The sequence below is a fragment of the Prionailurus viverrinus genome, chromosome D4 (genome assembly GCF_022837055.1).
Source record: "Prionailurus viverrinus isolate Anna chromosome D4, UM_Priviv_1.0, whole genome shotgun sequence".
In the NCBI taxonomy this organism is placed as follows: domain Eukaryota; kingdom Metazoa; phylum Chordata; class Mammalia; order Carnivora; family Felidae; genus Prionailurus; species Prionailurus viverrinus.
Window position 1 is genome coordinate 77,865,553 of NC_062573.1, and position 26,097 is coordinate 77,891,649.

The following is a 26,097-nucleotide window of genomic DNA, read 5'->3' on the forward strand; positions in this document are numbered from 1 at the left end:
TAGCTCTGCTCTTTTAGTTCTGTGTGTTTCCACTAGCCGCGGCAAACCTTTTCCAAACCCATAACAAGCGTAAATAGTGTTCTCTTGTAAAAAGGTCTCTTTTCAGCACGGTAATATACCTTATTAAATCCCAAACATAATAAGTATTGATGGCAAACACATCAGGACTCGGTGCAGCTTCTACGATGATTTAGTTCCCTACAAATGACTTCAGCACTCAGTTCCCAGTGCATTTTGCTAATTACATCATAGATTTCCCTATTGATGAACACAAGCTGAATTAACACAGGAGCACTAATGTACCCTTTCACCATTATTGTTGTACAAGAAGCCGTGGCAGATGCTGGCAGTTAGTTACACAAACATTAGTATTAACGATTGGCCATTTGGAATTGGTGACAAACTACTGCCCGGCAGAATCCTGAGGCTGAAACCAATCAGGAAGTTAATGAGGAGAGAAATTGCCACTGCAGCTTCCCCTTAATTACGTTCACACTAGGCAGGAAGGGAGTTCTGGGGGTGGATCTGAACTCGGCTAAGGTTAAGAAGGTCAGAGACCCTTTTGCTTAAATTTTGTATCTACTGTGGCTTGTGAGGTTGCAAACATTGTTGAGCACATTTAGCATCTTTCATATTTAATGTCAGTTTCCTAGTAGAGTTTTATGTTCACAGATTTGCTTTTAAAATCTTTACCTGACTTCTGTTTTTGTGAAGGTATTAAACTTTTCATATTTTGTAAAAAGTTTCCCTCCCATTTCCTGCTTTTTGGTTTGCAGAAGTTATGTAAACAGCAAGTGTTTGTCCCTGTATATCGAAGAGAAATAACAGGAAAATTGATAAGCTATCACCTTTGCTTGCTATATGTTGAAAAACTTAGGGTTACCTGTCAAATGGTGGAAATACATGGGTGGAGTCTTGCTGGGGGTAATTTGTCAGACGGATCATTTGACAAGACAAGTTCTATTAGCATCCTTTACATAAAGGGGAGGGGTTCAGTGAAGGGTGGAAATAGTTTCCCCAAAGAGGGGGATGCAGATTGGTTATTTTTTTTCCTTATGCACATAAATCCAGAATTCTGCTCCCTAACTTTCCCTTTCAAATGCAAACAGATAACTGAATAGATATTGTGCAGAAATACTGTTGTTGTTGTTTTTTTTTAATTCTAAAGAAACGCTGGGGGTTGTAATGACTGCCTGTAACCACGCTTTGAACGCAGGATGGAGATGCAGAGCGCCTCTATCTTTGTTGAAACCTCACCGAATCCTGAATGTAGAAAGACTGGCTACTTTTAACGTGCTCTTCTCCCTCCCTGTCTTTCCCCACGACCCAGTATTCTCGCCGCCCAGCAGTCAAGATTCTGGCTTGGTTTCCCTCTCCAGCAGCTCTCCCATTAGTAACGAGAGCACAAAGGGAGTGCTCGAATGCGAGTCCGCCTCTGAGCCAAGCAGCTTCAGCGTTACTCCGGTCATCGAAGAGGACGAGTGAATGGTGCCCGATGCTTTTGGCGGTTCACTGGGAGTAGCAGGTGTATTCCATTTAGACACGGGGTTTGTTGTTCATATTTTGTCTTGACTCAGGTCGACTTAACTGTTGAGAACGTGTTTGGTTTCCACTCCTTAGAGCTTAGCCCAGGGGCCAGAATGTATTTGGAATAGTTTAGGATCCAGGACTACCATCCACAAGAATTAAGTGCTTTGCTCACGGAGTTAGATAGTAGTATCCCCTCCACCCCTACTTTGTGGATGATACTGGTTTACATTGTAGTTTTCAAGAAATACAGTAATTCACTAAAGTAAAGCAGTACATTTGCATCTCAGTGTGTCATGATTAGATATTACCTCTGATTTTAAAATGAAATCTTAGGTGCCTTAGACGTTTCTATTTTAGTATTTTAATAAAGCTGCAAAAATATAAATTTAGCCAAATACCTGACCAGTGAGAAGAAAAGAGCAGACAAACTTAGTGATTGTTTTAGAAATCCACAGAAAGAGTAAATGGAAATACGGTGTGTTTGTGTTGCTGTTGGAAAAGCCGAGCCCTACCCCACCCCCCCCCCCAAATCCAAAACATGATTGAAATACAGTCAGAAAAAGAAAGCGCCTGAGAACCACTGCCCTTTCCATAAAGGGTTATTTCAAAACAACACAATTGAAAGTAACCTCAGTAATGCAGAATTCCTGGATTTGTTTCTAGAATAATAGGAGAGTTTATCATACACATTCCTTCTGCTACAGGGGAAAAATAAATGGATGCAATCTAGACTATTTTGTAACCTTAGGTTGTAATCTGATTTGAAAATAAGTACATCTTTAAAAGTTACTACAGATTTCTGAGTTCATTACTTTGTTAAAAATTGCTTGTGGAGTACTTCCTTATGTAACAGAAGCCATCCTGAAATGAAACTAGTCTAAAAAAATTCATTGTTCTGTGTAGTTGCAGCTGTACCTGAAATAAAAATGTTATTGATGACTGAATTTTCTTGTGTGTATATTTGGTGAGCGGTATTAAACAGGAAAAAAGAAATTACTTGTATTTTCTTCGCTCTGTGCTTTGAAAACATCTATTTGATTTCACCCCCATCTGTTGTAATCAATAACCTGACCATCTTGTTTTTTATTAAATGCACTTACTCTTAATTTCATCCACCAGTGGTTTTAGAGAGAATAATGTGGAGTTACCTATATAGGTTTGACATTATAAATCACTTCTTGGGGCTGAATCGTATAGTGGTATCGATTGATCCTGATATATCACAGAAATTTACTGTCACTTCTGTTTTCAATTAAAGATACAATCAGTCAGATAATGACTTAATTGGATTTTACAGAAGATTGAGTTTTATTGCCCAGTGCTTTACGAGTTTAGTTAAGGAAGATCATTTTATCACACTTGTCAGGCTGCTGCTACTGCAGCCGTGTGCCCTTCGGGGCGGCTGTAGCTGTAGCTATTGTGGCGGCGACGCCAGAAGGCTGCGGGTGCGCAAGGAAGGGACCTGGCGGCGGAGTCGCCACCTCCAAGGCGTTAAGGGTGGCTTTTCTGAAGATGAAGATACTTCGTGCACTTGCTGGCCACTGCCCAGGCTCCCTACGTTTTTTGAATAATCCTGGCTTCCGCGGACCCAGGAGTCTTCCAGTACCAGCCTTTCTGTATAGATGCCCCCAACACACGGATTTTGCGCGGTGTTTTTGTTGGAGAAGCCGGACACGCCCCCTCAGTGGGGCGGGGGGCGGGTAGGGTGCCTCCTCTGGGAACGTGCGTCTTAAGTGTCCCTACGTTTCTGAAAAGCCAGCGGAGCGTGGGTAAACTTGACAGGGCGCTGCCAGAGATTTGACCCAGCATCTTCTGGGCCCCTGGTGCCCACCCCTACGTCCCCAGGGACGGGCTCTGGTATCTCCCGCCGCGCGCATCCCGGCCTCCTGCCGCCCTGAGTTCGAGTTCTACTCCCAGCTGCCGGCACCCAGGGAAACAGGCAGGTCGGGTGGGAAGCGCCCGTCCTTCGGAGAGGCCCCTCCTGCCGCTCCCAAAGCCCGATTTGGTTCTGAATCCCGCTACCCCCACCGGAGGGCTGCTCCTGGCGCTAAAACCGGCCCCGGGGCCACTGCACCTAGGCTGTTTATTCCTGACTGCTAGGGAGGGAGCCAGGCCGGTCCAGGGTGCTCAGCTGTAGGAATTTAGCAAATTCTGAACACCAGTAGAGCAACCGCGGGAAGGCTTGGTTGCTCCATTTTAACCATATTTGAATACACACATTTGAGCTTTGATCCCTTGTAGGGAGACCTGTAACAGCAAGGCCGCATCCCCCCTGCAGGCGATATCCCTGGAGTGTGCGGTATACACGTATGCCCAACACGTGTGTGCGAGTGTGGACGTGCCAGGCATCCCGTGAGCATCTGGCGGACGGCCGGGACAGCCCTGAGCACTTAGGAGCGCTTCTGCTGCTCCAACGCGGGGAAACCGAGGCAGGATCGCCGCGCCTTCCCCTCCTGGACGCTGGGCAAACGAAACGCGCCGTCTCGGGCTCCCGCAGGAGCTGCGGGCGAGGGTGACCGTGCCCCTACTACATGCGGACGCGGCCCCGGGCGGGCGCCTCACTCGGGTGCCCCTTGCTCTCACCCTTAATGCGCTGCGAGCCCCACCCTGCGGATCTAGGGCCTCAGGGAAAGCTGCCTGAGAGGCCCAGGGCGACCTTGGTGACACTGCTTTCTCGCTGCCACCTCCACTGCCACACCCATAGCGAGGGTTCCCTCCGAAACCCACACATAAAACCTCAGTTCGGGGCAGGGGTGGGAACCAGACCCGCCTAGCCGTCACCATTGTCCCTTGCACCTCGTGGAAACCGAACTGCTGCGCACGCCTAAAAATCGAGCCCCTCTCCGCTTCGGGTAAACTCCAGTGCTGAACCGGTTTCACACGTACACGTATATTGCACCGCATTTTGATGTTTTGCACCAAGTAGTATTAAAAGCGCTTCGCGGAAAGCGCTATGCGTCTTAAAAATACGCCGAAGGTCAACGGCTGCAAGGAGAGGGATCGTTCTCGGCTCCGTCCCGTCCCAGCGGGAAGTGGCCCGGGGCCCGAGGCCTTCGCCCCTTGGCGCGTACACAAGGACAAGGCCTGAGCCCAGCTGCTGCCAGCTCGGCCCGCTCCGGCCACTGCCGACGACTCGCGATCTTCGCCGGGGAAAGACGCCTCCTCCCCCTCAACAGAAACGCGAGAGGCCTTCGCTCAGCCACTATTTCGTCAAGTTCTCCGCACTCCCTGCCCCAGAACAACCGGCAAACTTTCCAACAGTTCAAAGCTGCGGCCAGGAGGGCTGCTTAGGAGCCCAGGCGGGGGGGCGGGGTGAGCAGGGTAGGAGGCGGGGCGCTGGTTGGGTGGGCGGAGCCTCGAGTGCTCCGGAAGTCGCCCCGCCCAGGAGGATACCGAGCGGGCCTCGAGAGCTGAGGGTGTAGGGGTCGGCCCCCTGCCGTGAGGCGCCCTTCGGGTGCGCCACTCCCAGCCTCCCAGCGTTGCTCTCCCGCCTCAGGTCGGGCCTCCGTGCGTAGAGTTCGCAGCCAGGTCCCCTGGGGTGCGGGCCGCGTCCGCCGTTTCCCATTATCCCCGGGACTCCCTGGGACGGAACTGGAACGTGTTTCTGGGAAGGCCGCAGAGCCGCCCACTTTCCCCGCAGCGGGGCTTTGTTACGGGGCCGCGGGACGACAGCGGGGGCGGAGGGAGAAGAGCGTTCTGGAAGAGTGGCTCGTCCTGGGGAAGAACTGCACCGGCGCCCCGAGAGCGGGCACTGGAGCAAAGATTCTGTGCCCCTTGAACGTCACTCGAAGTACCTAAAAAGATTTCCCTGGCCTTTTTGTTTGGTTTTGCTCTGGGCGTTCAAGTCCAAGGGAAACATGATCTTTAAAATGTTCTCAGGTCCGCGCCGCTCTCGTTTTCCTTCGGAGAGTACATGTTGCTTTCCCCCCTTTGCTCAGAAGGCGCGCGGGTTTGCAGGCCGCCCCACTGCGAGCCTCTAGCGAGGCGGGTAGGGACGGCACCGACGCCGCAGCCCACCCCGGCCTCCCGCTGCCCCGCGGGGGTGAGTAGGCAGGGCCCAAGAGCCCCACCTCTGCGCGCGGAGAGGGAGCGGCGGCGCGCGAGGCCTGCGGGGGAAGCGGGCCGGGGCCCTGGCCCAGTGGGGAGCGCTGCGAGGTCGCGCTTTTCCACTTTCCCTTGCGAAGCGCGGGGCAGAGGTCGGCTTTCAGTGGGCCCCTCGGTTAAAGCAAAGCTAGAGCGACACCCCCCCCTAAAAGATGGGGGGCGGGCACGGCCTGGTGTTTGGGCTGCGTTTGAGGCATCTGCACGGGTGGGAGCGCTCGTGCCCAGGCACGACCCCTGCTGGTTTCGAGAATTCGAGAACGTGAAGGAACGAACGGGCACCTGCACTGTCTGCACAGGGCCTGCGGGCTGTTCTGCGCCCCTGTTTGCTTAAGAAGGCTTCGGCCCTTTAAGATCTTCAGGTCGCCCACTGCCAAAATGGCGTGGGGACGCGACCGTCGTGGACCTTCTTTCTGTTCGGCCGCGTTTCCCGGGCCCGCCAGACCCAGGTTCACTCGCTTCCCCCCACCCCGGCCTCACGTGGCCTCTGTCCTCCACCCCGCGCCCCAGAGGGCGGCTACGGGGATGCTATGGGAGGTGCGCCGGAGTCTCTTCCCCAATTAATTGAGGGAGAACAAGAGCATTATTGTCACCTCAAGAAATTGGTTGCTGGTTGCCCCACCGCCTCCCCAGACATTCGTCCCCCACTTTCAATTTGAAGCTGGCCAAAGGGCGATGCCTAGAGGCAGGGACGGGATGAGAGATGAGAAGTTCACGCGCGGGCAGAGGGGGCTCGTTTTCTTGCATTTTCGGGGCTTTCTGCAAGCCCTGGCCTCCAGCGTCACCATGGTCGCGATTAAAAAACGGCAAAATAGGAACCCTGACCTCCCCCTCCATGAGAATCCAGCAAAGCAGAAAATTTTCTGATGCATTGTACATCCGGGACAATGTGAAACTGCCCTTTTGATAAGTGGGTGGTTTTTGTTTTTGTTTTTTGTTTTTGTGGGTTTTTTTGTTTGTTTTTTGATTTTTTTTTTTTTTTTTTTTTTTTTTTTTTTTGCGGGGAGGAACATCTACCAGGACTCCTGGATTTGGAGGCAGAACATCCTCGGCTTCTCAGCTAGCACATCTGCAGCCCCAGCTTTTAAATGTGTACACGCCATGAAATTGTAAGCTAAGAGAGCGACAACCACATACGCACATTATCTTTCACCCTTTTCGCTGTTAATACCTGTCACAATTCTACCTAGTTAATTGTGGTCTGAGCGCACACACCATCACCCAGAGAACTTGAGTGGATCCAATCTAGTGAGGTTACATTTACTCATAATCCTCCTCCCTCCCTTTGCAATTTCTTTGATGCTTTTTCCCATAAGTGTGTAAGTGGCGGGGACTTAGTAGAAGCAGGCCGCTCCTTCTAAACGTGATTCGGACCATATGCTTTCTACATTCATCCCCGCTTGGGCTTTTCTTCTCCGCACTAACTGCTAACACGTTATAGTCACCTTGAAATTTCCTCTGCTATTTTCCAATTAAAAGCTTAATAGCCCTGGAAACGGAGTTCATGTGGTGAAGTTTACCATAGCCCCTTGTTCAGGAAGGCTTTCTGCTGGGATCCCATTATGTGCTTGAATAAACCCTTTCTGCAAACAGAAATGGGACTCGGGGTTGTCAGGTGTTGGGTTACAATAGACTTTGAGGCAGGGGACATTTTACCAACATAAATACAAACCTGTTCCTATAGGGAGATGTTGTCAAATACTGGGATATGGAAAACATTCCCATCAAATATGAGAAAAGGATTATTGCGCTATATCAAATGAGTATTTAGATCTCAGCCCCCGATGTGCACTGGAGTGAAATGGGGCCCCGGCCCAAATAATGCCAGACTGTTTGAGTGGCAAAGGGATAGGATGGCTAGGTGAGTGGAGGAGGAAAGGAGGTCGCCTTAGTAGTGGGAATGCCCCCCAAACCCGTTTTGAGATCTGTTCTTTTCCTTAAAAAAAATTCTTTACTCCCAAGTCACATTCCTAAGTTTCGCTGACCATTAGGAGAAAATTGGGAGGCATGCGTCTGACAAAAAAAAAAGAAAAAAGGAAAAAAAAAGTCTGTGGTCTTCGCATTCCCAAGAGATCTAGAGATTTCCCTGCGAAAGTTCCCAGATTCAGTGTCATTCTGGGCCCTTCTTGTCTGTCTTTATGTGAAGGGACTGGCCAACAATTCCCACTTCCCAGTCTCAGGCCCGTGGGGTGTGGGGCGGGGGGAGGTGTCGGTGACCTCTGCCTCCGATCCCGAAAGTGTAGGAAGTTCCCTCCAGTTGTGTTTTAGGGCTTGTTTTCCTAACAGAGGTAGGGAGAAGAGGGGTTGAGGCTGGGGGTGGATGAGGGGGAATGAGAGGCGACACTGAGGGAGTCTGTACTGACCCAAGTTTGGCCCAGGGGTAGCACTGTTCCTCACAGGTTTCCTGCCCACGCCCCCCCCCCCCCACCACCAGGCCAACATCCAGTGATCCCCAACCTCCGGACTAGTCTGGCAAAGGGGGCGGCTAGGACTTCAAGGGACACCGGGTTCCCTTTTTAATCCTCCTCCCTTCCTGAAATCTGGCGGAGGGTTGCCGCCAGAATGCCTGGCGATGCTTTATTTGAATTCACAGCAAACACAGAGGGACGTTTTCCTGTTATTTGCTTCCAGGGCAGTGCAGAGAAAAACGGCTTCCCAGAGAGGACAAGGGGCGCTGTGCAGCCCAAGGGTTGGCCATTCTTGCGGACTCTTCTCGAATTCGATTCGCCCAGACCTCCAAGAGATGAGCTCAGTGTCCTCTCAGGAGCCCGTGGAACGAAGGCTCCGGGAATGCCATCTCCCCCGCTTTGCACTGAACCATTGTGCTACCCTGCACCGTTGTGTCCTCCCGTTTTTGCTTGTTTCTTTGTTTTCTTGCGTTGTGTGTGTGCATGTGTGTGCGTGCGTGCGTGTGTGTGTGTGTGTGTTTGCTTAGTCTTCGCGGCGCACTTCCAGCGGGAGTCTGCATTAGGCCAAACCGGTACTCCGAGATTAGAGACACGCCGCTAACAGTTTGAACAAAGTTTGCTTCTTTCTGTCATCTGGTGCAAGGGCGCTCTTCCACGCCTACCCAAAGACGCTGGGGGGTGGGGGGAGTGCAGGGATGGCCCCATCCCTCATCCATAATTCAGTCACTGAGTCTGTGGGCATTTGAACTGGCCGACTCCAGACCTCCGTTTGATGGTGCGGTAATGACTGTTGGGCAGAACAGAGTGGAGATCGTCGTCACATCCGGCAGCTCGTGGGGTGCTAACGTGGCTCCTCCGTCCGCTGAGAGAAAGTTAGATCCCGCACGTAAGCAGATCCTCCACATGAGCACTTCCTGGCTTTTCAGGACTGAAACTTTTTTTCCCCCTAAAATTACTATTATTATTAAAACATGGGTTGGGGAGTAGAGAAACTCAAGGCCAGAGAGGGCGGTCTTTTTTCCCCTTGAAATAGCCCGCAAGATGGGTTGTCATCCTCGGGCCAGCAGGTTTTCATAAACATACATTTTGTCCTACAGCAGCAAAAGAGAAAGAAATGTTGCAAAGGAAATCAAGAAAGTCAAAATTTCCCCGAACCAGTGGCACTGCCCTACCCCAACTGCACCCGCCAGTGGCCGCAGGGCCTGGCTCGCCCTAAGTGAAACCCTCTCGGCTCCTGCTGGGTCCCAAGTGCACTCGCAAGGCTCGGGTAGGCTCCGGATCTCGCCGAGCCATTTCGGCCGCCAAGTGTGGGGATGAAAGTGGCCTCGGGCTCGGTGCCGACAAATCAGGCCTGCAGGGAGGGGAGGAGAGAGAAGGGGAGCGGCCAGCTCACTGGCCTACGGGCACCTCCACCCGCACCCCCGCCGGCCCTCCTCTTCCCCGCCCCGCGTGCACCGCCGCGTCCCGGAGCGCCGCAGTCCGGCCGAGCGAAGAGAGCTTGGAGTAGGGGGCCGTGAGCGCCCCCGCCAGAGTGGCCTGGCTGCAGGTGGCAAGGAAGGTGAAGTGCAGGGACTCTGGGGGCGCGAGCGGGAAGGAAAGAGGAAGGCGTGGAGTGGGGTGGGGAGTGGAGAGTGCAAGGAGATCGGGACCCTAGGGGTGGGGGTGACAGTGGGAGGGAGGAGGAGTGGAGGGGGGAGGGCGGCGGAGGAGGTGCTGGGGCCGCCCGGCGCGCGCGGGAGCTGCAGACGAGCTGGCTCAGACCCTAACCAGAGCTCTCGCCGGCTCTTTGCAGCCGCCGCAACGCCTCTGCGAGGAAGGACGTGCCAGCCGAAGCAGCCTCTGGCAGAGAGACGCGACGCGCGTGGGATTGCGGAGCACCGGAGGGAGGCTGAGGGTGCGGGCGTCGCGGGATCCTTGAAGACGGCCGCTGCACCTCCCGCCATCCCGGAGCGCACGCGGCCGCCGGGGCTGCGGGACCGAGGACCGCGCCGCCCGGAGGCCGCCCGAGAGCGGGCCTCTCTGCCCCGCCGTCCAGCGCCCCCTGGCCCGCTGCCGCCGCCAGCCCGCCTGCTCTTCCTGGAGTCCGGGACATGAACGGCTACGGCTCCCCCTACCTGTACATGGGCGGCCCGGTGTCGCAGCCGCCGCGGGCGCCCCTGCAGCGCACGCCCAAGTGCGCGCGTTGCCGCAACCACGGCGTGCTGTCCTGGCTCAAGGGCCACAAGCGCTACTGCCGCTTCAAGGACTGCACCTGTGAGAAGTGCATCCTCATCATCGAGCGGCAGCGGGTCATGGCAGCGCAGGTGGCGCTGCGCAGGCAGCAGGCCAACGAGAGCCTCGAGAGCCTCATCCCGGACTCCTTGCGCGCCCTGCCGGGACCCCCGCCGCCGGGGGACGCCGCCGCCGCCCCGCAGCCGCCGCCGACCTCGCAGCCTTCTCAGCCGCCGCCGCCGCCGCCGCCGCGCCCCGCAGCCGAGTTGGCTGCGGCCGCAGCGCTGCGCTGGGCCGCCGAGTCCCAGCCCGGGGCGTTGCAGGCGCCCCTCGCCAAGCCAGGTACGAGCGTCTTGCGGTGCGGGAGCCCCGCGCGGCGCGTGGGCGAAAACTTGGGAGCGGCCGCCGCGGTTTGGCCCGGGAGGCCCCGAGGCAGGGGTTCGGGCCTTCCCTCCAAAGTCCCGCCAAGCCGGTTCACACTCTCCCGGCGCGGGCTGGTTTTCAGTCCGGACCCGGAGCAGGTAGAGCCCGGGCACGGGCCGGACAGGCGCGGCGCCGGCGAGCCAAACGGCGGGACCGTGCATTGGGCTTGCCAAATACCTTCCCCAGGTAAAAAGGGGGACGTGGCTGCTTCAGGCGGTAAATAAAGAGCTCGAAACAGGACCAAATTAAAACCCACGCGGGCACACACCCCATCGCGTGGCCCGGCTTTTCTGGCTGCGGGCTTAGGGGGCCTTGTCTTTGGAGGTTGGAACAGGTAGGTGCAGGTGACTAGTCTAGGCCAGGGCTTGGCTGAGTCCGAGCTGGGCTTGCTTCTCGGACTCCAAGGGACTGGAGCGGACCCGAAGCCTTTCCAGTAGCGCACGGTGGCTTCCAGCTTCTTGCAATTTGTTGAAGAAGCCTCATTTACAAGCCTAGTTAAAAAGAGCCGGAAACGTTCCCGAATTCGTAGCGGGGACCCAGAATCTGGCGCACCCAGCTTTTGCAGAGCTGCTCAAATCCTTTAAACACCGTTCCCCGGCCGCCCTCATCTGTGTCTCAGAACCTGACCTCCAATGGAGAAGGACGCCTCTGCCCTGCCCTTTCCCAGGTTCTGGGCCCCATGCTGCTAAGCCACGGATTTGGAGCAAAGGCTCTGTCACCTCCCCTTTCCTCTCTTGGGTGCTGTAGAGAGGATGGGTCTATCCAGTGTCCCGGAGGTGGTCATAGGCCCCCACCCCACCTCACCACTTCCTTTTCTTTCCTCCAGGCCTCAGTTGAGTGTCTTTGCTCCTGGGGAGTCTCTAGCTTGCTGTCCTGCCCAGCCCAGTGCCGCTTTGATTTTAGGCTCTTCGATTTGAGTGGACGTGTGTTTGACGTTTCCCTTGGACTGGGACTGGGGCAAATATATACAGGAAAAAAGCCCATCTTCCTAGGAAGGGGAGTAGGGGCTGTGCTGGACTTGGGAGAGGGAAGACCCTGGAAGTCCCAGCACCCTCCTGTAGGGAGAACTGATAGAGCTTATGACCACCCCACCGCCAAAAAAGACATCACCCCTGGCTTCTGGAGAGGTGCTTTCAGGAGCACTGGACTGCTGGGTGCAGCTGGGGAAATACAGTCTCACTCATTTTGGGGTGAGTTGGTAGGCAGCCTGGATGGCCCAGTTCGGCTGTCCCCATTGCTCAGTTATGATCTGCAGGCCTGAAGCTCTGAGAACATGTTATGTGAAGAGTAAGACTGGGCGTTTTCTGGACAGAGGACAGTTTGCTGAACGTGGGTTTTGTGGACATTTAATCCAAAGTAGGTTGGGTATACTCCTGTCTCTGAGTAATGAGCCCCCCCCCCGCCCCTACTCACTTTTGTCCACCCGATCTCTTTGTATTTATAGATTTACCACAGAGGAAGAGGAGGTAGGGAGAAAGAAGATCCTTTTTGCTTTTCTCCTTTAAGTTAGGACAAGTTAGTAACTAGGAGAGCTTCGTCTTCTCGGTTCTAGAAGCTGATCCGTGCCACTGACTCTGCTTAGCCTTTCCGTTTCCAGTTTCCCTGTCTTCATCTACCCAGCACCAGAGAAGGAGTTGGAGTTTCTGGGGAGGGGGTAGTAGCATTTTGCAGGGGCCATCTGCCCGACGGCACCCCAAGGGCATTGGCTTCTGGAGTCTTTGTCCAGGAGATTCTTTCACATCCTGTGCTCTTCAAACCATCCCTTGGGATAGCCAAAGTTCAGGGTCTCTGAAGAGTCCCCAAACCAAAACAGCCAGGGTAGGAGGGGGAGGGAGAGCCAGCCGGAAGGGGGGAAGGAGGGCGGGGTAGCAGCTGTGGCAGTGTGCTGTGGGGGAATAAAAGAGGGAGACAGATTTCAACTGGACAAACCAGACTTGGTGCTCTCTCTCTTACTTCGTACCAATTATTCCGGGATAGCCTGAGCCTTCCAAGTTGAAAACAAATAATTGAAAAGGAGACTAGGATTTACCACAAGGAGAGGTCAGAGTGATGGCGCAGGGGTGGGGGTGGGGGGGTTGGTGAGCCATCAGGGACCAAAAGCTCAGTTTCCAGCTGGTCACACCACATACCTTGCACGTTCATTTATACAACTTTTGTTCTCTTCTTTCAATTGGCTCAACCCCATAATTCCGTTCTTAAAAAAAAAAAAAGAAGCCAACCACCAATCCAGTGGTGGGAGGAGGCAGGAAAAGAACAGATAATTATTTCCCATTAGGAAGTCTTGCACACAAATGGATCAGTTCTATGCAGTGCTTTTTATGGAGAAAGGCTCTTTGGGGTTTAAGTTAGGGAAAACTGTCTAGATGTGATTGCTCTGGCTGTCTGTATTATACCTTTTTGCAATTATTCTTGTACTGTGTTTGTACGTAACATGCCATGCGCATTGAGAAGCACATCCGATACTCCTGTACGAGTAGCTCACTACGGTTTAGAGAAGTAGGTGAAGGTCTGTTGGAATAGTACATCCACGTGTCCACACGGACAAGAAGCTCACAGACCATTAGGAATGTAAATATCTGCTGACATATTACCGAGATTTGTTTCTTTGTGCTACCGGTGTCAAAAACGCGCTTCGTTTTGCAAAGGGCCTCTTTAGTACACAGCTCTGGAGACATAGGGTTTTTTTGTTGTTGTTGGATACAAACACAGGTGCACAAACTCAGGAATCTTTTTCCCTCTCCAGAAATCCTTGAGAAAAGCGCTGGCCTGAGAGAGAGAAGGGTACCTTTGCTGGGCACCCATTGGAGAAAACACACCCTGTTAGGGGAGTGACAGGTTAACCCCCAGACTCGGTTTTGTTGCTCGAAGAAATCTTTCCCAAAATCCTGCATCAAATTCTTAGAAGGAATAGGGGTTATTTTATCTAACGGTGTAGTTCATGGAGCATTCCTTTCAATGCGGTGGTGGTTTTAAGGAGAAGTTTCATACCCTAATGTTATTAATTCTAGTTACGGATTGAAGCATTCTTTTTTCCTCCCTTGCTGCTTGATTATCGTCTATGGCTGGTCTGATATTATTAGATTTTGATTGAGCCCCAAATTCGAATTTAGGCTTCTTTATACCATTGACTCGCTTATTTTCCTAAGTTCCCTCCTCACTCTCTCCCCTCTCCCCATGAAAATATCATGGGAAGTGTGAACATCTTTCAGCTCTTAGTGTGTCTGAGTCAGCAGCTTCAACCAGCCAAGCCAGCCTTTCAGGACGTGGGCTCAAGAGCTGAGGAAAGTTAAGGGTCACGACCAAGGTGAGGAGCTAAAGTTACATTCCTGTGTTCTCATCCCTCCCCCCAACCCCCGGCTTTCCTCTGGGAGTGTGTCCTCGGTCTCCTCCCCACTGTGCAAGGAAAGACCTGTAGTTATAGATTCTTCCTACATTTATCTACAAAATAAATATGCACACAAGTTCTTTAAAATGTTCTTAAAGGAAAAAGAAAGAAACAGAAAGCCAGCTTATTTGGTTAGGAATAGAAGAACAGGATCATATAGGAAAGTAGGAGCTCCTTTCCTGGGTGTTTCTCCTGAAAAGGAGCAAAGAGACTTACAGGGAAAGAAGTAAGGAGATTTTGGAAAACTGCCTTTATTTAATTTTACCTCCTGCGGGGCACCTCCTAGCAACTTAATGCAGACTCTGTGCTTTTCTGCTCCAGCTTGATTGGGTCCTGTCCAGTCTGCTTCCTAATTTTTAATTTTACTTTAATTTTTTTTTTTTTTAAAGAGACAGAGGCACCTGCAAGTATGATTGTTACTGGATCACTGGTCTAGGCCAGAATGGAAAACCCTGGTGAATACAGGCTAGAAGCAAACGAAAAAAGTGGGGAAGACTTCAAAGTCATTCATGAAGGGTACCTATGAATTTTTTAAAACGGGGGTCTGGTTTTTTAAGAAGGCCAGATTTGGGGCGAGGAACCCGACTCGCACGCACGCAAGTTGCACTCTGAAACACAGAAACTAACCCAATGCAGAGGAAGGAGCGGTCCTGTACCAGTGGCCTCTTCCAAGCCCTTACTCCGGGGCCGGTTTAGGGGGTGCGAAGCGGGGGCTGTGCACGCTGCCCCGGGAGCGCCGCAAGTGCGGGCGGTGGCCCCGGGCCGCGGTCCGGGACTCGGGGAGCCCGCGGCGGCACCCGGGGCTGGGGCTTTCCTCTCCGAGGGCGGCGGTGCGGGAAGGCTAGGGAAGGCGTTTGCGCGGCGGCACTGGGCCGCAGTCCCCTTGCACCCGGTCCCGGGGAGACAGCGGGCGGCGGGTCGGGTCCCTCCCCGCTCGCTCCCAGGCCGGCGCGCTGCAGGGTGGAGAAGCCGGCGGCCCCTCTGCGCCCTCCCCGCTGCCTCCCGAGCTCCGGTGGGGTGTCAGAGGTAGCACAAAAATGTGCAAATAGGCAAACACACACAAAAAATTACATGTCAAATATCGCATGGGGCATATTTCGACTAAAAAACCCTTGGTTATTCATCTGAAGTTCACATTTAACGGGGCGACCTGCATGTCTGGCGGCCCCAGGCCGAGGCCGAACCCACCCAATCACCCCGCAGGGCGCCACTCCGGGTGGGGGTCGCTCCTGCGCGTCCACCAGCTTCTTTCTCTCCTCCGGGCCCCGAGCGTCCGTCTTGTGGCGCTGAGGACAGGGTTGGCAGGAAAAACGCGTCTGGGAGCGGCAGGTCCACTGCCGCCCGGGAACGATCCCCCCACCCCCACCCCAACACACTCCTCCGGGTTATAAATCTGGCCGATAGCCGCGCTCTCGACTTACACAACCAACTTTTCTTTTCCCTGATGGATGAACTCCCGGGTTTAAAAGATTACAGTAATCACAGGAGGACAGTGTAAATCGAATCTGATAGCAATAACTTTCGGGGAAGGTCAGGCTCAAGTGAAATGTTACCAAGCAACAGGCATTTTGTTTGCAAAATACAATCAAAGAGCATTGATGAGAAATTCTTTGCTGCAGCCAGTCAGCACTTTCTGCTAACAGCTTTACAGAGAGAAAGTGAGTAAATCTTCATAAATCAACGTCCCTGGAGGACTTGGAGCCCCTTTCTGGAACTGTTGCACTTCTTCCTGGGAGGGAGGAGCTCAGCAAAAATCTTTTGCCTCCTCCCTGCCTCCCTTTCTCCTCCCTTCCCCTCTTCCTCTCCTCTGGCTTTCCTCCTTTCTTTGGCTTTTTAACTTGTTCTGGCTTCTCAGGTCCCTGGATCTTCTTGTCTGGGGAGGAGATGAGGCAGTGGGCGGGGAACTGGGGTATGGACTGGGGACTGGGGAATGGGAGGGGGGGCTCAAGGCAGAGATCAAGGCCTGAGTAGTAACAGCTGGTGGTCACAGGACCATCTACTGCCTGAGCACTGTAGACTCGGGGTCTCCAAGGAAACTAAGGGGAACCGACAACAAAACTATGTGTAGTTTTTTTCCATTGTATTTTATAATTAAATAGCTATAAAAATAAGCACAGTCAAGTGCTGAGTAACAGTATTATGGAAAACTGAACATTCAGAAGGTCAGTTCTTTACTGAATCTCTAATCTCTCTCTCTCTCTCTTTTTATTGCAATGACTAGACAGGCATACATTGTACAAAGCGGGGATTGGTATTCTGCCCCCCCCCCACCGTTTATTACTTTTAGTTTATTACTTTTATTAGTTCAGGGATGAGTATTTGTTGCAAGCTTTGTCTCTCCAGGTGAATGTTTACAACAATGTGAACCCTGTGGATACAGCACAGTCTGCCCAGCTCCCGGCCTTTTAGTTATTTGCTGCATTTCAGTGTAAGATGTGACCAACCGCATAGGTGACGGAAATTTTTACAGAAGATGAATCAGTAAACTGTAAGCCTCTCAGTGGCCGAGAGGCAAGGTTTTGATCAGCTCTGTATAATCTTCCCTAACACAGTGCCTGGGAACATAGTAGGAGACTTAAGGTTTTTGTTAAATAGATGTATGAATGAGTAGACAGCTACATTAAAAAACGCTGATTAATTTTTTTGAGAGAGAGAAAAATGCTGATTAATTTTTTTGAGAGAGAGAAAAAATGCTGATTAATTTTTTTGAGAGAGAGAAAGAGAATCCCAAGCAGGCTCCTCCCTGTCAGGCCAGAGCCCTACGTAGGGCTCGAACTCACAAAACGTGAGATCATGACCTGAGCCACCCAGGCGCCCCACTGGCCGCATTTTTATAAGTACCAGATAAACAGGTAGATTCATAGGTAATTTTCCTCCTTCTTGAAAAGTGTTCCTGAGTCAACAAAGTTCAAAACTAAATTTTTGCAAGACATACAAAGTCCACTGTTGCAAGCCTAATTTCCTTAAGTTCTGCCCAATGTTCCCCCAAATATTGATCCCAAGGAACCATCCTGATTCCTTCACACTTTAGTAAGCTAGTGTTGTTAATGAATTTTAAAAAGCAAAGCATGACCGTCTATACTTTTCACAGGATCCATACCACCCCCCCCCCACCCCACACACAGAAGAAAAGGAATGATTTTCCACCTACATTCATTCCCTGCTCTACTTTAGATCTTCACCCATTCAGTTTTTCGTTTTTGTTTTTTTATGATGCAGCACTTCTAGTGTGAGATCAAAATAACACAAAATGTAAAAAAGTATGTTGGGCATTCTGATTGGGCATTGGTCTCTTCGAGAAGCCCTGTCCAGCCTAGGTTCCTTCCTTTTCTGTCCTTGCTGTAAGACTGGTGTGCTTGGAAAATGACCCTTCAGGGAACAATTAGTTACAGGTGTGTCCCCCCTCCCCCAAGCTCAAGTCGACAGAACAAGGGGTACAATTCATGTTTCAAAATGTATGACATAATTTCAAAAGAAAAAAAAAGTCCACTGACTTTTGCACTAGGAAACATCCCTCTCTATGCCAATGTTTTTGTATTTTCATTCAAGATCTATTTTTGTTTTTGTAGCTATAATTGGATAGAATGGATAAATCCACCACGTTGGAGTCTGAAAGTCTCTCTCTATTTTTATGTGTATTGAGCAGAATGTTTATTTCCCGTACATGGTAGACTTCCCCAAATATTTGAAATGAATACCTAGGGTTTTTTTTTTTTAAACATGTAACTACATTTTCATATTTAAAAAGTCCTCTAAAGACTTTTTGCAAACTGTAGTTTTAGATTGGAAGTCACTTTTGTGTGACTATTCAGTTTCCCTCCCTAGTTATAGTCTGTAGCAAAAGAAAAAAAAAAGTCTTGGAGCTATCTTAAGGTTTATGTATTTTTTGAAGTTGGTAGCATTATCATGGATGGAAAAAAATTCCTTCTGAATTGAATATCTACTTCTTTTAAATACTTAAAGCTTAGTGAATGGTTTAGTTGGCTAGGACTAATTAGTGAATGGGTGGCTAGGACTAATTTTTTTTTTTAATGTTTATTTATTATTGAGAGAGAGACAGAGCATGAGCAGGGGAAGGGCAGAAAGAGAGGGAGACACAGAATACGAAGCAGGCTCCAGGCTCTGAGCTGTTAGCACAGAGCCTGAAGCAGGGCTGGAACTCACAAGTTGTGAGATCATGACCTGAGCCGATGTCAGACGCTCAACTGACTGAGCCACCCAGGCGCCCCTAGGACTAATTCTGTATCATGAAAAATATGACATGGAAGAATGAATAGAAAGATTTTTAAAATACCTGGATGTTTAAGCATTAGAAACAGCAGATTATAGGGTACCAGGGTGGCTCAGTCATTTAAGCCTCCGACTTCAGCTCAGGTCATGATCTCAAGGCTTGTGGGTTCGAGCCCCACATCAGGCTCTGTGCTGACAGTTCAGAGCCTGGAGCCTGCTATGGATTCTGGGTCTTCCTCTCTCTCTGTCCCTCACTTGCTCATTCTCTGTCTCTCTCTCAACATAAATATTTTTTAAAAATTAAAAAAAAAACAGATTGTATCACTTTCAATAGGTAATTTGGAATATCAGATGAAATTGATTTCTTTCTCCTTTTTGAAGACGAGGTTTGGCTTTGTGTACCCCTATTACTAGGGGTAGACATGTTATCAGTTGGAGTATATTCTTACTCTCCATGTTCTAGGAATGAGGGTGTCAGTTTCAAAAAGAAAGAAGGTAGAGTGTTTGGGGACGATTTCCCTTTCCATTCCGTTGGTTAGCAGTGTCACATTTCCGTATCTAGAAAGACCTTTGTGTTTTAAGCCAACATGAACATTTTGCAAAGTTCGTTTAGGGAAAAAAAAAACCTAGAGATGTAAAGAAACACCTGTTATTAAGTTGTACTTTATCACGGGCCGCAAAACTCACCCTCTATAATTACTTGTGGAAGTCTGTATTTATAGAATAATTTACAGTACATCTGGGTAATTTACAATACATCTAGGTTAGGGACAACAGTACAACCAATTGTAGATACCACAGTGCCACAGGAGTGCAGGGACTCTCCATTCTGCCCTTGAGAAGTTACTGCTGGGTGAACAGAAGTGCCACAAAGTGAGAGCCTAGTCTTCCCTTGTCCACTTTTGAAACCCCAAGAGCCTTGGCTGTTGATAGAAATTCTGCTCACGCAATACTCAGGTGCATGAAGGCCATAGATGTGTCCCACACCTTGTTTCCTTCAATGGCTTCTGTCTTCCCTTTGAACAGGATATGAACAGTGCTGAGCCCAGTTAGTTGGAATGCCCTGAATTTGTAGACTTGATTCCTGTGACATCCTGTTAGCTTTTTATTTTTTATTTTTTGACCACTGGGCCGTAGCCCGGGCACTGAGCTGGGGAGGCTGACCGCTCAGAAACCTGAGAAGAGTGTCTGGATGAATCAGCACAATCCACCCCCCCTGGCTGAGAAGGAACAGGAAGCAAGCACAGGCTGCTGGGGGCGTGTCACCATAGCAGGGGGACAGGGTGGCACAAGAAAATAAAGGAAGGGACTGTTGCAGTCTGGAGGTTCACAGCTGGTGAACGAGCTGGTACCCGTATAAGATGCTATTGTGGCCTCTTCTGCAAGACAGGAAAATAGTTATAAAACTGGCATTTTGCGTTGTCAGATTTATAGTCCTGTCATCCAGTATCCAGTAGATTGGAGGGAAAAATACGTTTTCACAACGGCAGATAGGTCAGATGAGCCAGAACATCCTTCTCTAGCTCTTCTGTGACTGAACTTTGGCTCCTTGACTCACTTTCTTCTGGAGTCTGACGTGTTCTGTGGAGGACTGAATTTGGTGGTAGACCTCAAGACATTTTCCACAAATATATTTTCAGCATTTGCAACTTATCCAGCATGGGAAAAATGATCTTTAAAAAAAAATTTTTTTTTAAAGTAAATTCTACCCTCAATGTGGGGCTTGAACACACTACCTAGAGATCAAGAGGCACATGCTTTGTGGACTGAGCCAGACAGATGTCCTGAGAAAAACTGTCGTTTAAAAGAAGACGCTTGGGGCACCTGGGTGGCTCAGTCGGTTAAGCGTCCAACTTCCGTTCAAGTCACGATCTCCTAGTTCGTGGGTTCGAGCCCCGCATCGGGCTCTGTGCTGACAGCTCAGAGCCTGGAGCCTGCTTTGGATTCTGTGTCTCCCTCTCTCTCTGCCCTGCCCCAGCTTGTGCTCTGTCTCTGTCTCTCAAAGGTGAATAAATGTTAAAAAAATTTTTTTTTTAAATCTCACCATCTCCTATACTGCTCTGATACTGTGTGTCCCATTCTTTCTCTTTTCTTATTGTGGTAAAATACACATAATGTGAGATTTAACTCTTTTAACCTTTTTTAGGGTTACAATGTAGTGACATTAAGTGCATTCATAATGTTGTGCAACCGCACTAGTGTCCATTTCCAGAACTTTTTCATCATCTGAAATTGAAACCCTGTACCTATTAAACCATATGTCCCCATTTCCTCTTTTCCCTCTGGCCCTGGTAATGATTATTCTACTTTCTTTAAAAAATTTTTTTAAACGTTTATTTATTTTTGAGACAGAGAGAGACAGAACATGAACGGGGGAGGGTCAGAGAGAGAGGAAGACACAGAATCCGAAGCAGGCTCCAGGCTCCGAGCTGTCAGCACAGATCCCGACGCGGGGCTTGAACTCACAGACTGCGAGATCATGACCTGAGCCGAAGTCGGACGCTTAACCGACTGAGCCACGCAGGCGCCCCTAAAAGTTTTGTTTTAATGTTTGTGTATTTTTTGAGAAAGAGAGACAGAGAGAGAGCAAGGAAGGGACAGAGACAGAGGGAGACCCAGAATCCAAAGCAGGCTCCAGGCTCTGAGCTGTCAGCACAGAGCCCCACAGGGGGCTTGAACTCAGGAGCCATCAGATCATGACTTGAACGGAAGTTGGATGCTCAGATCACGACCCGAGCCAAACGCGGATGCTTAACCAACTGAATCACCCAGCCGCTCCCATTCTACTTTTTATCTCTGAATTTGTCTATTCAAGGTACCTCATATAAATGGAACCATAGAATATGTGTCCTTTTGTGACGGGCTTATTTCGCTTAGTATATTTTCAAGGTTCATCCCCACAGTAGCGTGTGTCAGAATTACATTTTGAGACTGAACAATACTGCATTGTACGTATGCACCACGTTTTATTTATCTATTCATCCTTCCGTGGACATTTGGGCTCCTTCCACCTTTGGGCTATGGCAGATAATGCTACTATGAATGTTTGTGTACAGTAAGTATCATATTTGATACTAAGCAAGTTCTGTCTGGCTGTGTTTGCTTTTCTTCCTGCACATGCCTTTTATCTGCTCAGCTAGATCATAAGTTCCTCCAGTCAGGGACAAGTCTTCTACTTCCTGGTATTTTTCACTCCCTTTTTTCTATGTCCCTCGGCGTCTTGCATATTACAGGGATACAAATACTCGATGCTGATAATGATAGGTAAGGAAAGCTAGAGTTAAATTAAAAAAAACCCTGCTTAGAGGCACATAGTATTTAAAACATTATCTAATATTTACCTGGGGAGTGTATTTGACTTGTTTTCCTAAGCTCCACGGGGCAGGGGCCAAAGTCCAATTGTGTGTTCAGTTCAGTGCAGAGCTGACATACTGTCCCTGTCCACTCATTTTCAAGGGTTAAATAATAGAGTAACTGCCAAAAGGCGTGCATGGGGTCATGAGTCAGGAAAGTTGACATAGGTCTCTCTGATTAGAATCTCTAGAAGCTTTTTTGTCCTTGTTTTTCTCTTTTGGGTCAAGAACAAATACTACATTAACTCAGGAGAGGACATGTGGATCCCCTGTCCTGGGGAATTGCGAGAGGGAATATGTCAAATTCCTCTTGCAAAGATAGGTCTTCTGCACCTCCTCCCACCCCCCCAACCCGAGCTGTGCTCGAAAGCAGAGCTGGCATAATATATGTGGGCTGCAGATGATGCCCACATACAAACCTCACATTTTGTCTTAGAAAAAGCAGTAGTTTACTTAAAATGCAAATTGGGGATAAGTGAATTTGTACCAGATCAGTCATAGGACTGAAAGTTGTACCGATACAGTTTAGCACATTTTAAAAGGTGCTCATTTATGCTTGGCGCATAGTTATTGCTCTGTTGAAGAACTCACCTTCTAGTTTTCCATTATGCTTGAAGTAAATCCCATATTAGAAGAATGTTCATAAATGGGCCTTTGTTTAAGGCTTTTAAAATAAACAACAACAAATAGAAGGAGATAGATTTTTTGACAGGGCTGTGATGAAATTTCACCGGCTGGCATTCTAAAGATAATCAGGTGTGCCCACAGAGAAAATGACAAGGAAGCTATTCAGGCAGGCCGTAGAAAACACAGGCAAACCGATTGTTTACAACCTGACAACTGGGTCATTAATAATTTTCATCTTTAGATCAGTTGCACTGGCTTTGAGTAGAGACAGCCAGTAAATGCTTGCAAAAGGATAAAAATCTACTTGCATATAGCGTGCTAATAAAGAATATGTTCTTTTATTATAGAGGCCTGTTGGCATGTCCAAAGCAAGCAAACCAGTCTTACCTACTCCTTTCTGCCTGCGTAGAAATCCTAGCCCTTTGGGGGGTAATATCTTAAGTCAAAATGTTAAAATTGCACCTGGTTTAAGTTCACATCCAATCTCTGCTTTACCCAGGAAACTCCCCCCCCCACCCCTTTTAATATAATTCACGAAGGTATCTTTAAATCCTTTCCATGAACCTTACTAATAAAACAGTTGGTGAAACATTTTTACCTCTTGCACTCTGTGGTCCTGGAGTTATGGGCGCACTGTTTCATTGACGGGTCATGACCCCTGTGCAGTTTGACAAAGCTCTCCAGCCATTTTCTTCTTTCCGTCATGCGACCTGCCTCGCTGTCCAGAATTCACAGCTGGTTTTGCCTTGCCTCTGCTTCCAGTCTGTCAGTCCCTCCAGTGGCTTTTAAAGAAAGATTTCAATGTGTCGTGGCTCCTTTCTTTCACTTTGGAAATGATATTGACTAATTATTGTACATGGTAACCTGATGAAATATACGACCAGTTCACAAGACACATGTACCACAAAATCTGCCTGTGGGAAATGGATTGAAAATATTAAAATTCCCTTCTATGGATCTAGGGGTCATGTACCAGGCGATGATGTCCGTAGATGACTCCAGCCACCTCATTTGCAGAAAAGTAGCCAGAAGACAAACCCAAGCTCATTTTCCTATTCTTCCCTGTGCTGTTTTTATCCCTAGAACTACAGAGCATCCCTATTTAGATGGTTACTGCTACGACAGCTGCATCTTTAACGGTTATAGGGATCACATCACTGTTCTGTGTTTAGGGCAAGGCTTCTCTGCACCTTCTTAGTCTGAGAATTCACTCCAATGTCTAGATTTTTATTTAGTCTTCCCTCCCCTCCATTTGCCAATGAGGTGGTTTGGATTTTTCTTAAAAGGCTTTCTGCACAGGAGTGTCTGGCTGGCTCAGTCATAGAGCATGTGACTCTTGATCTCAAGGTCATGAGTTCAAGCCTTTTTTAGGAAGCAAGCAAGCAAGCGGGCAGGCAGGCTTTTAAGTGTGTTAGCAAACACCGAGCCGTGGTTCCCTTCCAAAATGCGTGTGTGGGGCTCTCTCCAATTGCTCCTCTCCATGCACACCAGGAAAGGATTAACTTAGCTGTTCTCTGCTTTTCAGATCTGACTGAAGAACGACTGGGGGACAGCAGCTCGGCTGATAACACAGAGACCTTCAGCGACAAAGACGCCGACCAGAGGAGCTCCCCGGATGTGGCCAAAAGTAAGGGCTGCTTCACCCCCGAGAGCCCCGAGATCGTGTCGGTGGACGAAGGCGGCTACGCGGTCCAGAAAAACGGCGGGAACCCGGAGAGCCGCCCCGACAGCCCCAAGTACCACGCGGAGCAGAACCACCTGCTGATCGAGGGCCCCTCGGGGACCGTGTCCCTGCCCTTCAGCCTGAAAGCCAACAGACCGCCCCTGGAAGTGTTAAAAAAAATATTCCCCAACCAGAAGCCGACGGTGCTGGAGCTGATCCTGAAGGGCTGCGGGGGCGACCTGGTGAGCGCCGTGGAGGTCCTTCTGTCCAGCCGCTCGTCGGTCTCCGCGGCGGCAGACAGAACTGCGGCCGAGCCCGAGGGGCTGGTGCTGCCCTCCAACGGCCACATCTTCGAACACAGCCTGAGCTCCTACCCCATCTCCTCGTCCAAGTGGTCCGTGGGCTCGGCCTTCAGGGTCCCGGACACGCTGAGGTTTTCCGCCGACTCCAGTAACGTTGTCCCCAACCCCTTGGCGGTCCCCCTACAGCACCCCTTCCCCCAGCCGCCCCGCTACCCGCTGATGCTGAGGAATACCTTGGCGAGGAACCAGTCCAGCCCCTTTTTGCCCAACGACGTCACCCTGTGGAACACGATGACGCTGCAGCAGCAGTACCAGCTGAGGTCCCAGTACGTGGGCCCCTTCCCCACTAACTCAGCCGGCGTCTTCCGGAGCTCGCCTGTCCTCCCCGCGCGCGCCCCCGAGGACCCCCGCATCTCCATCCCCGACGACGGCTGTCCGATCGTGGCCAAGCAGTCCATCTACACCGAGGACGACTACGACGAGCGGTCCGACTCCTCGGACTCCAGGATACTCAACACATCCTCTTAAAGGGCTTACCTGCAGGGTGGGGACCAGGTGACGTTTTCTGTGCATCTGCCCCTCCCCCACACCCCCTCCCCCTCGCGAGGAGAGGTCACGACCTGTGTATACCCCCCTTTCCTTCTGTTTCACCAAGTGACTGTGCTTGATTCTATACCTTGGCAATAATAAAAAAAAAAAAACAAACACATAACTTATTTAATTTCTTGCACTTCATTGGAAAATGCCAAATAGCTCTACTCTGTGGCTTTAGTGCTGAATGTGTATTGTAAAAGAGAGTCTGATGCTAAGAATAGTCTTGGGAAAAGCCGGGTCCACTGGAAGATGTTATTTGGGGATGTAAGGCTGAAGGTCAGCCTCCTTCCTCAACTCAACCCGGGATGTCCCATAAAATAGTATACTTGAATGCAGTTTTGTGAAAGAGGATTCCTCAGGATATGTAAAGCCTAAAGGAAATGGTTTAGTTGCAAATGGACTCGGAACAGGGACCTTATATTCTTATGCTAAAAATCCTTCTTGCATATTTGAGAGAGACTGCACTTGAGAATAGAGTGAACTGCTCACATGCTTATTTAAGCTTGGACGGTTTTCAGAGACAAACTCCATTAAGAATTAATTCTTTTCACATGGCTGAATTGACACATGCGTCATGTCGATGTAAACCCAAATCACAGCTGTGAACTGCATGAAATGTATTGTGAAATGAACACAAGATAAAGCTTTGTCAGGTTATTGTAGCATGCTGAGGGCTCTAGAAAAAAAAAATAAACTAAGGAGATGATCTTCGTTTATGTCATTTCTACTGGTGGAAAGAGGATCTGGGAAGATAGAAACTGGATGTAAAAGCCACTTGCTTGCACACAGATCAGGAATCAAGGTATCAGTGAAAGGGGGCACTCCTCGAGAAATATGGAGAATTTGTTGCTTAAGAATAGAGTTAAATTCAGCCCCTCCATCCATTTTTTGAATTCTTCAACTGATACTTGGCGAGAGCCTATTTTGTGTAAGAGAACGCTTTCTGTATGCAATTGTCCAACTTACCTGTCCACGAGTCCAAGATAAACAGGGATTATAATGGAGGATCCCATTCAAGAATAAGGTAACAATGAGTGGCGCCTGGGTGGCTCAGTGGGTTGGGCGTACGACTTCGGCTCAGGTCATGTTCTCACGGTCCATGGGTTCGGGCCCCACGTCTGGCTCTGTGCTGACAGCTCAGAGCCTGGAGCTTGCTTCTGATTCTGTGTCTCCCTCTCTCTGGCCCTCCCCTGCTCATGCTCCGTCTCACTCTCTCTCTCAAAAATAAATAAACGTTAAAAAAAAATTTTTTTTAAAGAATAAAGTAACA

The 26,097-nt window shown here is 49.9% G+C and overlaps 2 protein-coding genes across 6 annotated transcripts in view; both read left to right on the forward strand.

Moving 5' to 3' along the window:
• Nucleotides 1-2,523, forward strand: part of DMRT1 (doublesex and mab-3 related transcription factor 1) — a 111,574-nt gene extending 109,051 nt beyond the window's left edge. For both annotated transcript variants that reach the window (XM_047828925.1, XM_047828926.1), the window contains exon 5: nucleotides 1,331-2,523. In XM_047828925.1, coding sequence (XP_047684881.1) covers nucleotides 1,331-1,485 — 155 coding nt within the window. In that variant the 3' untranslated portion in view covers nucleotides 1,486-2,523. The remainder of the gene's footprint in view (nucleotides 1-1,330) is intronic.
• Nucleotides 2,524-4,904: 2,381 nt separating this feature from the next.
• On the forward strand, nucleotides 4,905-25,494 carry DMRT3 (doublesex and mab-3 related transcription factor 3). 4 transcript variants are annotated; one of them, XM_047831478.1, is made up of 4 exons: nucleotides 4,905-5,026; nucleotides 9,137-9,597; nucleotides 9,832-10,592; nucleotides 23,794-25,494. In XM_047831478.1, the coding sequence occupies exons 3-4, from the start codon at nucleotides 10,130-10,132 to the stop codon at nucleotides 24,759-24,761; spliced, it is 1,431 nt and encodes a 476-aa protein (XP_047687434.1). In that variant the 5' UTR covers nucleotides 4,905-5,026; nucleotides 9,137-9,597; nucleotides 9,832-10,129; the 3' UTR covers nucleotides 24,762-25,494. The 4 variants fall into 4 exon arrangements, with proteins under 4 accessions (XP_047687434.1, XP_047687438.1, XP_047687437.1 ...); XM_047831481.1 differs by having other exon boundaries at nucleotides 4,919-5,026; nucleotides 9,140-9,597; XM_047831479.1 differs by having other exon boundaries at nucleotides 4,932-5,026; nucleotides 8,263-9,597.
• The last annotated feature ends 603 nt before the right edge of the window (nucleotides 25,495-26,097 follow it).